Below are 16,148 nucleotides of genomic sequence, written 5' to 3'. Positions count from 1 at the left end.
TGCAGTTCATAAAACCTAGATGTGTTTTCCTGGAGATAGGAGAATAAGGCAGCGAGGGGAAAAAAAAAATACTGTACCTTTGGAATGGGGAATTGGCATTCACCTGAGCAGTAATATGCATCAAAGGATTTAGGGGAAATAATCCATTCGCTCCAGCCAATGTCTGCAAAATCCACTTTGAGATAGCGTCGCGTACAGTGTCTCGGCTCGTTCCATTGCTTCCTTCTTGCCTTCTTCAAGGTTTGCTCGTCAAACTGGAGTGTTTGGCTCTTCTGGTGGTTGTTCTTTCTCTGCTTCTTCTTACCCTTTGTCCTCTCTGCCAGCTGCGGCTGGAGGGTTTTGTAGGGTTTCCTGTCTTCCCATCCCTCATCCTCATTGTACTGGTACTCGGCACCTGGGAGCTCGTTGTTCTGCAAGAGCAACAGGATGTTGGTGGAACGTTTCTGTCGCTGTTCACCAAGGCTGCTCTTTGAGTGGCTTTTGGGTCTGGGGAAGCCCTCAACCAGGGAATTTCGGTGTCCTTGCAAGCTAGAAACAACACTCTCTGGTTCTGAAATAGCAGAGTCATTGGCGTACACCAGGATGTAAGGTTTATAGCAGGACGGCATCCTCCTCCATGAATAGCGGCCAGTCAAGGCCATTTTCACACCAATCAGAAGTTCATCATTCTGCTTTGCCTCACTCAGGATATGAGTAATGTCCTTCCACTGCCAGGAAAGGACATCCCGATAAGCTGTGGAAACATTTATTAGAAAACGTCCCAGGGTTCGAGTTTGGTTCCCATCAGAAGGAAAGCTCAACACTGAGAGATCTATTTGAATTTCAGGTTTCCTGTGTCCATAACGAGAGCAGCCTCCGGATCGGGGACAACTCCAAGTAGCATTTAGAAGGTCCCCAATATAATAATGCAACGAAGCTGACAAGATATTTTCAGACTTGGTTAGGGAGGTCAGATTAAAAACATGTGGCTCTTTGCTTCCTGGGCTCCCTAGAAGAATAAATATTCACATGAGAACACAGGAAATTCTAACACCACGAAAGACCAAAGGGCCAGTGTTACCTGTTACTTTGTATTATCTTCACTAATCCCATGGATAATTCCCCATTGACTTGAATGGGAGCAGGAGCAGAACATCGCATTTGAATATACAATCCCCACACAGTCCTCCCCATCCTGCGTTTGATTTTAAAGAACACACTTTACTGTTCAGTTCTCACTGGCCAAGTGTCCGCATCACAGAAAATTCAACAGCAACTAGCAGTTTTGTTGGAACCTCAGGAAAGAGGTCAAGGATTGACTGAACTTGGAAACTAACCAGGTACTTATACATCATTAGACTATTTGAGTGCCTAGCACATATCAGTGAGTGCATCCACACTGCACCCTTCTGAGGTCAGGAAGCAAACAATGTCACAGGAAGCAGGATTGCTTGAAAGGATACACTGAAGATTGCAAAAGAACATCCAGGAATTTGACAGCCAAGTGTATTTTTTAATGTCTGTTTATTTAGCATGTGTGCAAATGGCTAGCTTGACACCCTTAGAGAACAAACATTCTCTGTCCAGGAGAGGTCTGGCATGGGCAGTTGCAGTTTAGACCTCATCCAAAACCCACTGAAGTCAATAGAAAGAGTCCTAGTTGACTATACTGGACTTCAGATCAGTCTTTTTAAGCTTCAGCGTATCCAATTACCAGTATGCTTCAACCCTAACATCTTCCTACCAACGGAGGATAGGTGTAGGGAATGAGCTAGAACTTAGAAGAGTTGGGCTCAATTCCCAGCTTTCTTGTGTGACTCAGGCAAACCAGCGGGGCTGGCGTTATCAAAGGTGCCCAATTGAGTTAGGCACCCAAATCCCATGGAATTTCAATGGCGCCTTTGAAAGTTCCATCCTTAATCTCTCTGCACCTCAGCTCCTCATCTGTAAAATGGGGACAACACTTTTGGATCTTTATTTTTTGTTTAGTGTCTAGCTGTCATTCAGAAACGTACGTGTACAATGTGCCAGGATAATTACTAATATAAATTGGGATATGTTACACTTCCTTCTTCAAAATATTGTAAACTTCAAAAACTAAAAAAACAAACAAACAAAAGTTAAGCGCTATAAGTGTTCTGCTACATCAGGGCCCGGGCACAAAGTCTACGTATCATGCAAATCCCACTCCGAATAGAACCCTAGTGCTGGCCCTTTAACCAGGGTAAACTTCACCCTGTATTTGTAGATTGGTTCCCGGCATGCTAGAGCAGTGGCTCTCAACCTTTCCAGACTACTGTACCCCTTTCAGGAGTCTGATGTATCTTGCATACCCCAAGTTTCACCTCTCCTAAAAAACTACGTGCTTACAAAATCAGACATAAAAATACAAAAGTGTCACAGCACACTGTTACTTAAAAATTGTTTAGTTTCTCATTTTCATCATATAATTATAAAATCAATTGGAATATAAATATTTGACTTATATTTCAGTGTATCGTATACAGAGCACTATAAACAAGTCATTGTCTGTATGAAATTTTAGTTTGTACTGACTTTGCTGGTGCTTTTTATGTAAAACAAGGCAAATATCTAGATGAGTTGATGTACCCCCGGAAGACCTCTGTGTACCCCTGGGGGACATGTACTCCTGGTTGAGAGCCACTGTGTTAGAGCACTACATGTCCATTGGGCTAGAGACTGGAACAGCAACAACTACAAAATTAGGAGAATAATCAAAAACATATACCTAAGTAAAAACAAAGCAAGCCTCTAAAGATGTGGAAAAGCAAAAGGCTTTCTCTCTAGTCCCACCAGCCCTCAAAGTACATCAGGAGCCATAGTATGGTTATTTTAAGGCTTGGGTAAGGCAATAAGAGAAGAAATATTTCTGCACAATTGGCTAATCCATGACATGATATTTTACAGATCTTTATTACAAATTAATGGCATTCGTACAGCATCCTGGTTTTAATGCAGACCACAGTCCACAGCATAAACTTTCCTCCAGAATAAGCGGGTCACGTTTTGATCCAGTGCACTAAATGATGTCACATTTTAAGGTGCAGAAGTCAAAAACAACCCGTGCACAATGTTTTAGAGATAGGAGGAGGCTGCTAAAGAAGAATCAAGATCTGAAACAAGGTGTTAATGAGAAAAGACATTGATGTTATTGGAGTGGAAGGGTCAAACACACCCTCTTTCCTGTATGCATAATCAACAAGGAAACAAACCAAGGGCAATAATTCCATATAGCCACAATGTTACCGTGCCAGTGAGCAGGTTCTTGTGGAAAGAGGGATTTCCACGGCTTTCAAACTACAGAGGTCAGTCCAACAGGTATCTCGCACAACCCAAAGACACACTACAACAGGGGCCGGGAGTCACCAGGGCATTTAAGCTTGTGTTTGGATTATCAGCATAAAAGTGATTCCATTGGGTCACAACGAGCAACAGCAGGTTTTCTGTAAAACAAGTTCTATGCTCAGATTGCGATGACGTTTATATTGGTCAAACTGGCAGAAATATAGATTCTAGCGTTAAGAAACACCGGAGAGCTGTAAAATTGGGCTGTATGGAAAATACAGCTATAGTGGAACAGGCAACAGCCCCCAGAAGGACTGGAAACAAACCAACACATTAAGTTTAAACCTTCTTTGACGTCATGGCAATCCACCTTCTCAAGAGTCTGAGGAGGGATTTTAGCTCACAGGGTTTTGAAAGAGTTCCTTCACCTAAAAGAAATGACAAAATAAAATCCAGAAGTGCCCATGTAAATAGGGATGAGCAGGTCTTTGGATAAAGAAAATGACTGCTGATATTAACCTTTGCCCAAGCACTTCAACTGAACACAAATCAACACTTTCTCCCCCTCTGATGTTCCAAAAAGTTTGGGGTTTTGGGGGAAGATGGAACTCTGGGCTTCCAGATTCTGACTGGCAACATCAAAATTGCCAGTAAGGTCTGAATAAAGCCAGCAAATGAAGTAAAAAAACCACATCTCTTTCCCATTTTTTGCTAATAGAGCCCAAGTGTTTTAGGAAAAGCGGGTAGCGCACAGTTAAGGGATGGAAAACATCTATTCTATTATGTTCATTGTTCTGCAAAGGCAAGGAAGAATAGTTAATGCAAAATTTCTGACCCAGCAGGAAGAATTGAGAATCCCACGCAAACAAGAACCTGTTTTCACATGCTTTCTGATGGGTTTTGTGGATTCGAGATGTTCAGGTAGGTCAACTTCCAGGTGCTTAGATTAAATGAACTAAACTGCAGAATGCTTTGAGATTCACCCAATTTGTGTCTATGAATCATTATCTGAACACTTGGTTTTCAACAGATTAGATCCTAATTTATTTTGTTGTAGAAACAGGGCAGGCACCGTCTCTTACTACTTGTCTGTACAGCACCTAGCACATGACCACCTGATCTCCGTTGGGGTCTGTATGAACATGTGAATAATAAATACATCTACAAATAATTAATTACATCAATCTATTCATAGGGACAATTATGTTATGAGTGTATCTGTTGAATGAGCTTATTTTTACATGCAGAGTCAAGTTTTTCCTTTTTGGATTTTAGCAATTCTATTCATAACAAAAATGGTAGCAGTTCAGAATCTCGGAACAAAAGAAAATGGGAACACAAATTAATCTGTTCTTGCTTAAAAAAGAAAAAAAACTAACTGATTTGTGATACACATGAAGGGGGCAATATGTATTTTGATTAACAAGCAAAACCAGACAAGCCATTCTTGCACTCTTAAAAAAAAATAAAATAAAAAATATTTACCATCAAACATCACGTGCTACCAATAGATGGTGCTGCTTTCATACAACCCGCTTATGGAAAGACTGCAAGGAACTAATCCAGTTTCCCACCTGCATGTAACTCATGCCGGCTGATTATTAGCTATTGTCACGAATGCGTTCTGTATTTGGTTTTTGAATTAGATTAAAACAAAAAAATACACAAAAATATATGTCTTGGTTTGACATCACTTGGGAACAGAGTTCAATTCACCCTTCATGCAACAGGGAAAATGGATTTCAAAGCATAGGCAGCAGACAAATTAAAACAACCCCCTGAAGTATCTGAAGTATACTAAACTGGGAGGAGTGGTAGATACGCTGGAGGGGAGGGATAGGATACAGAAGGACCTAGACCAGTTGGAAGATTGGGCCAAAAGGAATCTGATGAGGTTCAATAAGGATAAGTGCAGGGTCCTGCACTTAGGACGGAAGAACCCAATGCACAGCTACAGACTAGGGACCGAATGGCTAGGCAACAGTTCTGCAGAAAAGGACCTAGGGGTGACAGTGGACGAGAAGCTGGATATGAGTCAGCAGTGTGCCCTTGTTGCCAAGAAGGCCAATGGCATTTTGGGATGTATAAGTAGGGGCATAGCGAGCAGATCGAGGGACGTGATCGTTCCCCTCTATTCGACATTGGTGAGGCCTCATCTGGAGTACTGTGTCCAGTTTTGGGCCCCACACTTCAAGAAGGATGTGGATAAATTGGAGAGAGTCCAGCGAAGGGCAACAAAAATTATTAGGGGACTGGAACACATGAGTTATGAGGAGAGGCTGAGGGAGCTGGGATTGTTTAGCCTGCAGAAGAGAAGAATGAGGGGGGATTTGATAGCTGCTTTCAACTACCTGAAAGGGGGTTCCAAAGAGGATGGCTCTAGACTGTTCTCAATGGTAGCAGATGACAGAACGAGGAGTAATGGTCTCAAGTTGCAGTGGGGGAGGTTTAGATTGGATATTAGGAAAAACTTTTTCACTAAGAGGGTGGTGAAACACTGGAATGCGTTACCTAGGGAGGTGGTAGAATCTCCTTCCTTAGAGGTTTTTAAGGTCAGGCTTGACAAAGCCCTGGCTGGGATGATTTAACTGGGAATTGGTCCTGCTTTGAGCAGGGGGTTGGACTAGATGACCTTCTGGGGTCCCTTCCAACCCTGATATTCTATGATTCTAAGTATCAAACAAAGGATGAAGATTTAAAAGAGGGTTTAGGCACAAGGTACCTGATCCTGCAGTTTTTTTCTCAGGTAAAACTCTCAGGTAAAACTCTCATCGAGACTGCAGCACTTAAACCCGAAGAACATAAGCTACTAAGCACTGGCTCCCACAAACACTACAGTTCAAACTCTTGATTAAAGTCAAGAGCTACTGAGGAGCATGTTACAGAATAGGAAGGTCCTGTAGGATTTTTTTTTCTTTCTACAGTCATGAACCAGACCAGCCTTTCTCCCTACTGACTTCAATAGGGAGACTGACTTACACCAGCTGAGGATTTGGCCTTTATCATATGAATAATGGCTAAGAGGTTTCTTTGTAAAATAAATATAATTTTTTTAAAAAAATGACACTTTGGGCCTGACTCCCATTTACATGGCAGAGTGGTTTAAATGAAATTAGGCCTGATAATACCACTTAGCTCTTATACAGGACTTTTCATCAGTTGATTTCAAAGCTGCTAATCAATTTCAGGTGTCCTGAGCCCCAGTTCAGTGCTCAATCTGCTACTCCACACTGTCTCCTCCCAATAAGAGGATTTAAAGAGTTTACATACAGTATAATCTATTGAAACAGCAGTCTATGTCTCAAACAAAATAATTCTACAGGTCAGAAAATCTAAGCACTCTCAAGGGATGGCATCAGAACAGCCCTCTGATATGCTTTCCACATCAAACAAAATGGTGGAACACTTCACTGCCTATTTGCATAGTCAATCCTTCCCTGTTGCTATTCAGTTGTGTATGAAATGTTCATCAACAGACCTGAATACACATCTCCGGGTATTTTATGCCGAAGAGAGAAAGCCCAGAGCGGAGCGTTTACAATACTGGAGATGGGCCTGGTGCCCTACACTCCTGCCAATGCTTTCTCTCAGGATCAGGCGGCATTGGGAGAGGAGGTCTTACAACGGTTGAGTATTACTGCTTTGCATATGGTTACTGAAGCGGATAATCAGAAGGAGAGATCAGTTTATTGGCTGAAAATATGGAGCCAGATTCTCCCCTGGCACCTAGATACCACAAGGTCAGATTTAAAAGGAGAGGATTGTTCCCATTAAGGCATCTAAATGAAGTGGCCAGATTTTGCCCTTGTATGCTCAGCACTTCGGAAAATCAGGCCCTATGGTTTTCAGCCCCTTGTAAATTGCAATGGACAAGACAGACTTCAAACACACTTATTGTTATTATTGTGGTACCATGTAGGAGCCCCAGTCTGGACCAGATCCCCATTGTGGTAGACACAGAACAAACACACTTTATTGCTTACATTCATGGAGTATATTCTGGGGAGGCAGATGTGGTCCAACCACTAGGGCATCAGACTCACCTGGCCTTAACTCCGAGTCCATATTGACTCACCATGTGACAGTGAACAAGACATTTATCTTCTCCGTCTCAGTTTTCCTGCGTGAAATCCTGACCTCATTGGAATCAATGGCAAACCTCCCCTGGAGCCAAATCACACCCGCCTTCTGTAAGAGCACAAGAGATGGAGCTCCACAAAGACGGGTAAGCCTTGTGCGATCTATAGCAGGAAGGTTCCCTCTAAGTAGAACTAAATATGTACATATTCTGTGTTTAGTACGACAGACTTGTAGACAACACCCTTAATCAATTCAGCATTTGCCTTCAGGGGAGGTCTACACTATGGCAGGGTTAGACGCTCTGAGATAGATCCACTGGCGGTCGATTTAGCCGGTCTAGTAAAGACCCACCAAATCAACTACAGATTGCTCTCCAGTCGATCCCTGTACTCTACCCCCGACGAGAGGAGCAAGCTAAGTCGATGGGAGATTTTCTCCCATCAACGCCCTGCAGTGTAGACCCCACGGTAACTAGACATAAGGTATGTCGATTCAAGCTATGTTATTCACATAGCTGGAGTTGCGTAGCATAGGTCGACTTACCGCAGTAGTGTAGACATAGCCAGTTTCTACACAGTGATACCAGAGATGCTCGTGAAGTTACCCATACTTCGAATGGGAAACAGACCCCTGATGGCACTGTGCGGTACCTTTTCGTATATGACGATTCTTCAAAGGCAACCGTTGTGCTTTCTCTTCCTCCCACAAGAGCCCACAGCTGTTTGTGCTGCTTACTGCCCTTACTAGCATAAAAAGTATTTAAAAGGCAAAACTGCGAAAACTGACATCACCAGCATAAACATGTATTCATGTTACAAGGGGCATTCCCAGGCATCAATAAGCTGGAACCAGTCCACTAACATGTGGTGTGTTTACCTTTATAGAGGATAGATTGACATTTTTATGGACTGCCAAATCTATCCCATGGGTGAAAAAGGATGCAATAATGAGGGCTATTTAGCTATACAGTCATCATTATCCATAGTTTAAATTAGATATTAAAGCAGTTTACTTGCACCAGTATATAGTTAAGAATGTATCAGCATTTTCATTATAAAACCCTGTTTTCATGGGCTCATAGCACAATTGAGCTGAAACTTGGAACAGAACATCTCAAGGCCGGGAATACAATTTCTGATGCCAAATTTCTTTCCCCCCTAACTTTCCCCTATCCCTTCCTATCAACCTTCTCCCAAACTCCCCAATTAATTTAGATGTTTCTAAATTTTGCATGTAAAAGTATAAAACTTCCCAATTTTGTTAAACATAGCACTGGATTCATTTTTTTAAAAGAAGACGTTTCGGCGGTAATATTGATCTGATGGTTGATACCTGGAATTTAAAAAAAAACCCCATCCTTCTATTAAAGTTATAATAGCTTTAATTAAAAAAAAACTCGGAAAAGCAACAAACATGCAAGCTCAGTAACTAATTTACAGGAGGTGTTTTATGACTGGAAAGATTTTAGTATGCATCTTACACGTCCTAAATGTACTATGTCTTTTGTAAATTAAACACAGAGGTCATACCAGCTCTGAAAGTAATATATGGTTTATAGTACCCATCCATGAACTATGGACTTCTTTCTTTAAAAGGAATTGTTCCACTATATGGGCTCAATACTGCAATCCACATGTAAAGTAACTGCAGAGGTAGGTGTGTGTGTGTGTAAAATCATCTGTAAAAGTGGATAATATGGACTCAATACTGCAATCCACATGTAAAGTCACTGCAGTTATGTATAAAATCATCTGTAAAAGTGAATAAATAGATTTTCATGCCTGGGCTTGTGGATTTTCATCCCAATTTCATAAGGGTGAATTTATTTGCTCTTTGATAGATATACATAGATATATAAGGCCTGATTCTCCTCTTGTTTACACCAGTTGTACAGTACTGTAATTAAATTTCCTTCAGGTGAGTTACTTCTTATTTACACCACTGTGAGAAGAATGTCAGACCCATAGCGAGTGTACTCTTATGTAGCAGAAAGACTAATATCAGTAAACTGGTTAAACGATGGGTTTTTCAACTAGATAACACATAGGGCCTGAGTCTCCTTTCACTTACATTGGTGCAAGTCAGGAGTAACTCCACTGAAGTCAATGGCAATACATCAGTCAATAAATCCAGCCTAAGACCAGAATCTACACCAGCCAGAACAAATTCTGGGCATGATCCTGCAAGCCCTCGTCCTGTGTAGCTCCCATCAGTTTCCAAGCAGAGAAGGTTTATCCTGGGGAGGCAGATGTGTTGCTAACTCATAATGTCTCACCTTTCAAGTTTCTTATACAAAGAACCCGATTTTGTTTGTATTTCGTCTGAAGTGGTGGGACTCAAGGGGTCACCAACAACTTAAAATATATATATGTCACACTTCTATCAGAATGTTTTGAAAGCTGCTGTTGCAAATGACCCCTGAAAGAGGTTAGAGGACAAAAAGTAGAGTTTTCTTTATTTTGTTTTTCAGTCTGACTGCAGTTAATGATTAGTCAGTTTCACTATACTCAGTTTCCCGAGGTGTCCATGCGTGGGTGTTTCGTGCCACAACAAAGGGAAGGAAAACCGTCTTAAAAATAGGAAAAGGTGGTTATAAAACCACAAAAATTGGCTCATGAGCAGATGTAATACCTGAAATTACTTTAAACACATTTAAAAAAACAAAAACAAAACTGACTCCATTTCAAGTTGATGGTCTCCCCTTTCATGATGCTCTGGTAAAGGTGTTTTAGTGTGCATTTCAGAAGTCCCATCTTCCAAGGTTGATAACTCAGACAAACATTTTTTCTGGGTTGTAACTTTTCATTCAGGGCCAGAACCTCACGTAGTGTAAATTAATACAGTTCCATTGAAATCAATGAAGCTACACCAATTTACACCAGCTGAAGAGCTGGTCCCCTAATGTCCTAGAAACCTGATAAAAAAAAACAGGTGGGTTTTTTTTCCATTTGGTTGGTTTTTTATTGTTTTTTCTCCCCCCTCCTATCTTTCTTCTTACAAATGTGATTGCAACAGCACTTAACGAGCACTAAGAAACCATTAAGTTAAAATCAAGTTTACATGTCAGACTTATGTTTACAAAACTAAGAACAGTACTTCAGCTATAACTGTACATTTCCTTAATCTACCCCTTGTTATGCTTAAATCTTCTAGCTCATGTGGTATGGAGAATAACTCACTCTTGGGATGTTCTGAGACAAAGAACTATAAGCCTTATTCTCTGCCTTACTCCGGCGAAATTTGTCTTTGAAACAAATGAGGAGTTTTACCGGAGCAAGGACTGCAGATTTCATCCCATGAATATCTCACTACTATGTTTCTGACTGCACTCTAGTTTACAGTCTGATCCTGCTCTCATTGAAATCAATGGCTGAACATCCATTGAATCCTATGCAGGATCAGCCTCATACACAGGAAGAATCAAGAGTAACTCCATTCAAGTCAGCGAGAGGAAATTGTGCCAGAATTTGACGTATTAAATGTGTTGTATATTCCCACATATTTAAATTTAGTTCATTGTTTTTACTTGGTGAGGGACTTTTAAGGTTCTTACTGATTGATGTAAAAACTCAACAATTAAACTTTTAAGTTGATTTAACTGTATTTTTAAAAAAATATTTTTATTTGCCTAAATGAAAAAGAACATGTGAAGAAATATCTAAATCAGAAAAGAAAAACAATTACATAATTCAGTCCATTTCTCTGCCATTACAAGATTATCCCCCTATAAGCAAACGATTTCAGTTCAGCGTAGGGTGGACTCTTCAATCCCAACTTCCTTACATACTTCTGAAAACTCCATCCGTAGCAGGCAAAGTTTTAATTTTACAATAATCATTAAGTTTGTTTTCATTACTTATTTTTTCATCCATATTTTCAACTGCCCTTGTCACTTCGTAAGAATTCAGCTTTCAAAAGTGATGCCCTTTCTTTTGTTTGGCTAAAAGATTGGTAGGATTTCTAGTGATGGTAGCCAATTTTTGGACTCATTAGACTACATGTGTTATCTTTATAAAGTCCAGAATGTTTGCCAGCTGGGTTAGTTGGAAATCTAGCAAAGAACTTTCCTTTATGTCATGTTATCAAAATTGTATAGTAGCCAAAAGTTCTTAATGAAGGTAAAGTGTTGTGGACAGCAAGCTTTCAAGAACTTCCATATGTTTTATCATTTGCTATTTTTGATAACTGTATTTTCAGAAAAATTAATCTACCTCCTTTCTCAGTTACACTGTAAATTAGATCAGTGGAAATATCTTTTTCTGAACTCTTGCTCTGGTCCTATGAAGGACCCCATTCCATCCTCATAACTGACACAGGCAAACCTGCACTGATTGCCATGGGAGCTTTACTGGTCTCATGAGTATAAGATCGGTCCCTTATCAGTTAGGGATATCATCCTAAATTATTGAGGGAATGGTGGCAATGAAATTTAAATACCGTCATATGAACAGGAATGGGAGGGGGGGAGAGAAGAAAGGGAGAGTTGAAATTTACACGGAGAATGTCTTAATAAGCTAAGGACAGAATCTGGAAACAAAACAGCTCAAAAGGGAAATACTGTGAGTGTCCTAATTCTATTGCATTATAAGCCAAATATTAACTACTTTTAACCTTAAGTAAATATAAGATTTTTTTCCCCCCTGCCATCCTCCCCCCCATCATTTGATCTAAGGTTTTATAGAACTGCAAGTTTCTGCCATCAATAACCTTACAAATGAGCTGCTGTATCCTAAGGGAAAGGGAAGACAACCCCTAACTGGTTAAATATGTTGCATAAATACTTATAAAAGTGTCAGAAAACTTATAACCACTTCAAATTTATTGCCTTGGCACTTGAACTGTGAAAGTATTGGGGGAGGAGGAAAGGGGTTAGTGAACAGTGTGTTCATAGGACTGCTGCCACCCACAGTCAAGTAACAGTATAAATATAATCAGAAAGACCACAGAGATAGGATTTCAACCAAAGGCCTTCTAGGTTTAGAACAATAAATACCTTTAATCAGGTGTGTTTAAAGGAGCAAATACCACTCAGTCCAGATTGTACCATTCTCTTTTTCAGCATATTTCAGAATCAGGACATGTGCATCAATAGGAAACATTGAGAAGGCTGCAGCCCGCTGCATAAGAGACCATGCTTTTAAAAAGATAGGACAGGTAGGATTAAAAGTAGGTATTCCCTGTCCCTCAGCACTAAAACCGTACAGAAGCAGCTTAATTGGAACAGTGTAGGGAAATCTTTACAGACCTCAGGTCCATAGGCTCTGACACCAATAGATTTAGGGTCTGACCCTGCAAACACTTATTATGGGTTGTCCTGGACAGACCATCTCACAGTAGTAAACAAGCAGTGAATGTTTTCAGGATTGGGCCTTAAGTCTCTTGCTTCCAGAGGAATTTGGCTACTCACAGTAGTTTGCACTATGCCCAGTGTAAGCACGATCAGGTCCTTAACAACCAATCCATACTGTAGCCTTTAAAGAATCAAAGGCTGGGATTTTCAAAGAAGCCTCGGGGGGAGTTCAGCAGCCAGCTCACTGAATTTCAATGGGAGTTGGGGAACTACTTCTCTTAGGCGGTTGTGAAGTCCCAGACAATGATTTCATTGGGACTTTTGCATGTGAAACGACAGCAGGGTTGATCAATTAGTGTCATGAAAAATATCTGAGTAGTAAATGAGGCTTTATAATGTGTCTATAGCAAGGCACATATTGTAGGGATGGAGAAGTCTAATGGAATATAATAGTTTGGAATCACAACACTGTATTTCAGGTTTCCAGCATTTTTTTTTGACTCCTACATATTAAAAGCTCCTGAAATGACCAGATAGCCAAACAATCAGGAACAGATGATACTTCTTCCCCTTTGCTGTTAACGCTTGCTTCTTTTGGTACATAGTCTGGGTGGATTGCCAACGTACAAACACGCTTGGGCAAACGGTATTTCCAAAAGCATCTACGTGACTTCAGAGCCTGAGTCCCATCGATGTGCTTTGGAAATATTTAGCTATTCATTTAATTTCATAACAGCAAAGATGTGCAATTTTTCAAGCTTTCATTTTTTCTTTAAAGATCTGAATTAAAAAAAAAAACCTAGCCCATCAACGATGTGCTACTTCATGGCAAGAACTAACTGCAAAGGGCAAGAAGCCAACAAGTTGTGTCAAAATAGGCAATGTAGATTTTCCCCTCGCTTTAGACAGATATTCCCAAGTAAGAAGCGACTTTCAATATTGATAGGTTTACTGGTGCATTTCAGTTTAAAGCCGAAACCCCAATTATGCCAAAAGAGATAAACTCCACTTAACAGAGCTCCTGAGGGGTAAATTATTCTGTATGCACAACTGTATTTAAAGTAAAACCATCTTCTTCTTCCTGTATTTGTTACTAAATAGACCTTTGCTGCAATCAACTTTAAGTAATTATATTTCTATATCTAGCTGCCTAAGAGAGCCCAAAGCCACTTTACAGTCCTAATATATGTGCAAAATACTCCTTGAGTTCAATGGGAATTATAGAACAGCTATAGGGATAACCCTTAATAGGATATACACAGTACAACTTAGCTAAACTTCAACTATCTGCAACTTCCTGTTATCCAAAAGAGAGTCATGTCCCCTACTGCCTGTTAATTACACTGAAAATCCCCTCAGTTATGCAAATCCTTGATTAGACAAAATCCCCATGATATTTGGTTAATCAGGGTTGTACTGTATCATACATGGCACTCCGCTACCAGAGGGATAGGAGCATTAGCAATATAAAAGTATATAATTAGAACAAAATAGATAAAACACTAATTAAACCATCTATATGATGCAGCGTATGCATTACATCAGAAGACATATTGGTATATGTGTAGGGAGCACGACTTGTTTGTTTCTTTCACCTTCAAGTTACAGTCCCTGAAGTTCCCTGTCAGTTTAAACATGATGTACTCTAGGGCCCTGATTCTGCAAAGACTCATGCACATGCTAAAGTTAGGCCCCCACTCTGCAAGACCTTATGTGCATGCCTATTTCATTCTCCTGAGCAGGCTCATTTTAAATGAGTTGCTTTCTTGAACCATAAATCCTGTATACTACAGAAACATCTTGCAGTTTGCAGTGCAGCGGCCAAATGCTCACAGGTCATCCTAATGCTTTCAACAACTGAAACGTGCAACTTCAGTTTGATTTGACGGTGTAAGTCAGGGCAGCTAGAAAGAGGGGATTTTTGCATTGAAAAGTCTAAATGGTATATTAACTGTAAATGTCATTTGGCCAGTAAAGCTCCAGAGTGTATTTATATAGTCATCCTAAGGCTTTCACTGATGAATGGATTTTTCAGGAGCTGTGCATGTTAGAGCTTTGGGGAAATCTCTTCACAGTGGTTTCAGACAGAGGACGAACATTATCAGCACCTTAAAAATTATGGGCCTGATCCAGTCCCCATTAAGGTCACTGGCCAAACTCCTATTGACTTCTACAGTGCAGGATCGTTTATTAACGTTACTTGACATTTCCTGAACTCAAACTGGATACAAGTGTTGTCAATTTGACATTACATATATTTGGTTTTATATGCAAATACTTTACTAAACAGCTTATTTTCGGCTGTGTTGAAAACAGAGCGGGATTAACCTCTCCAGCTGCTGAAAAAGGAGCACCCATCTCTAAACTCATGTAGGATCCAGCGATTATTATACGCACATATCATCACAGGGTACGGCTAGAAGGTCTCTGGCATGGGCATTGCACAGCCAGCCCTGCAAAATACACACACCAAAGCCAAACCCCCAAAAGAAAAAGGAATCTCGGACTATAGGTAAACTGTTTCCAGATGGAGCTTCTCTGCTTTTTTAAAATTTGGATTATTCTCACTCTGCAGACCTACAAGCTTCCCTCCAGTGCTCAAACCCAGTGCAAAGCCCGTTACATTTCCCCCAGCCCCTTTGCATGAAGTGTCAATTGCCTTTTCAATGACAGCGCGGTCAGTTACACCAACAGCCTTCACCTCTCTCCTCCCACCCTCCACAAGTACTCACAACCACACAGCAGCTATAGATCTACCAAGCCGCAGTGGGAGGGAGAAGCCCCCAGTTTTCGGGGGTGTGTGTGTCACATTTAGGGGGTTCCAGTAAGGCAGCCTTAGAAGTTTCTGCCTCTTGTGAGGAGGGCTCGGTGTGGCTTTCCAGGCGGGCGAGGCGCTATCTTGAATTGGACCAACTTCTACCGGCGACAGACAGGAGCTTTGGAGCTTACTCAGAGCTCCTGACATTTCAGATGGGGGGGGGTCTGTTCCCCCCATGCATTGCCCCTGCTTTTGACAGCCCGGGAGACACACAATGGCGAGAGACTCGCCCTGGGATCCAAACACCTGCCGGGGCTCCGGGGAGGGGACCGAGGCCGCGGGGCAGCGGAGCGGGCGGAGGGGAGCAAGGGGGCCCGTACTCACCCGCTGGCAGGGCGCGGAAGCTGCGGACCGTGTTGCCCTCCCGGAGGTGCGGGGGCTGGCGGCTGGGGAGCTCCTGGCGCCGGGCGCCGCTGTATTTGTCGTAGAGCCGGAGCATGTGTTCCGAGACCTTGTCGCCCGGCGGCGGCTGCTGCGCGGGGCCAGGGTCACCTGCCGCCCGGGCTTGGCCGCCCGTGACCCCTCCCAGGGCAGCCTTCCTCCGCAGCCCCACCAGGTGAGCTCGCAGCAGGTCCCCCAGCGCCAGGCACAGGCAGCTCCAGCCCAGACAGAGGCACAAGAGCGAGCGGGGCGCCCCAGCCATCCTGGCCAGCCCCCCTTTCCGGACAGCCGGGC

General features: G+C 41.8%; 1 protein-coding gene across 1 annotated transcript in view; it reads right to left on the bottom strand.

Annotated features, from left to right (window-relative positions):
- Positions 1-16,148, bottom strand: part of BMP3 (bone morphogenetic protein 3) — a 28,174-nt gene extending 12,026 nt beyond the window's left edge. The window contains exons 1-2 of the mRNA XM_084627523.1: positions 15,798-16,148; positions 78-988 (exon numbers count right to left, since the gene is read on the bottom strand). Of these exons, the coding sequence (XP_084483649.1) occupies positions 78-988; positions 15,798-16,116 (1,230 nt within the window). The 5' untranslated portion in view covers positions 16,117-16,148. The remainder of the gene's footprint in view (positions 1-77; positions 989-15,797) is intronic.

Source organism: Lepidochelys olivacea (assembly GCF_965140295.1).
Source record: "Lepidochelys olivacea isolate rLepOli2 genome assembly, chromosome: 4".
NCBI classification, from domain to species: domain Eukaryota; kingdom Metazoa; phylum Chordata; order Testudines; family Cheloniidae; genus Lepidochelys; species Lepidochelys olivacea.
This window is presented reverse-complemented; position numbering and strand designations above follow the sequence as displayed.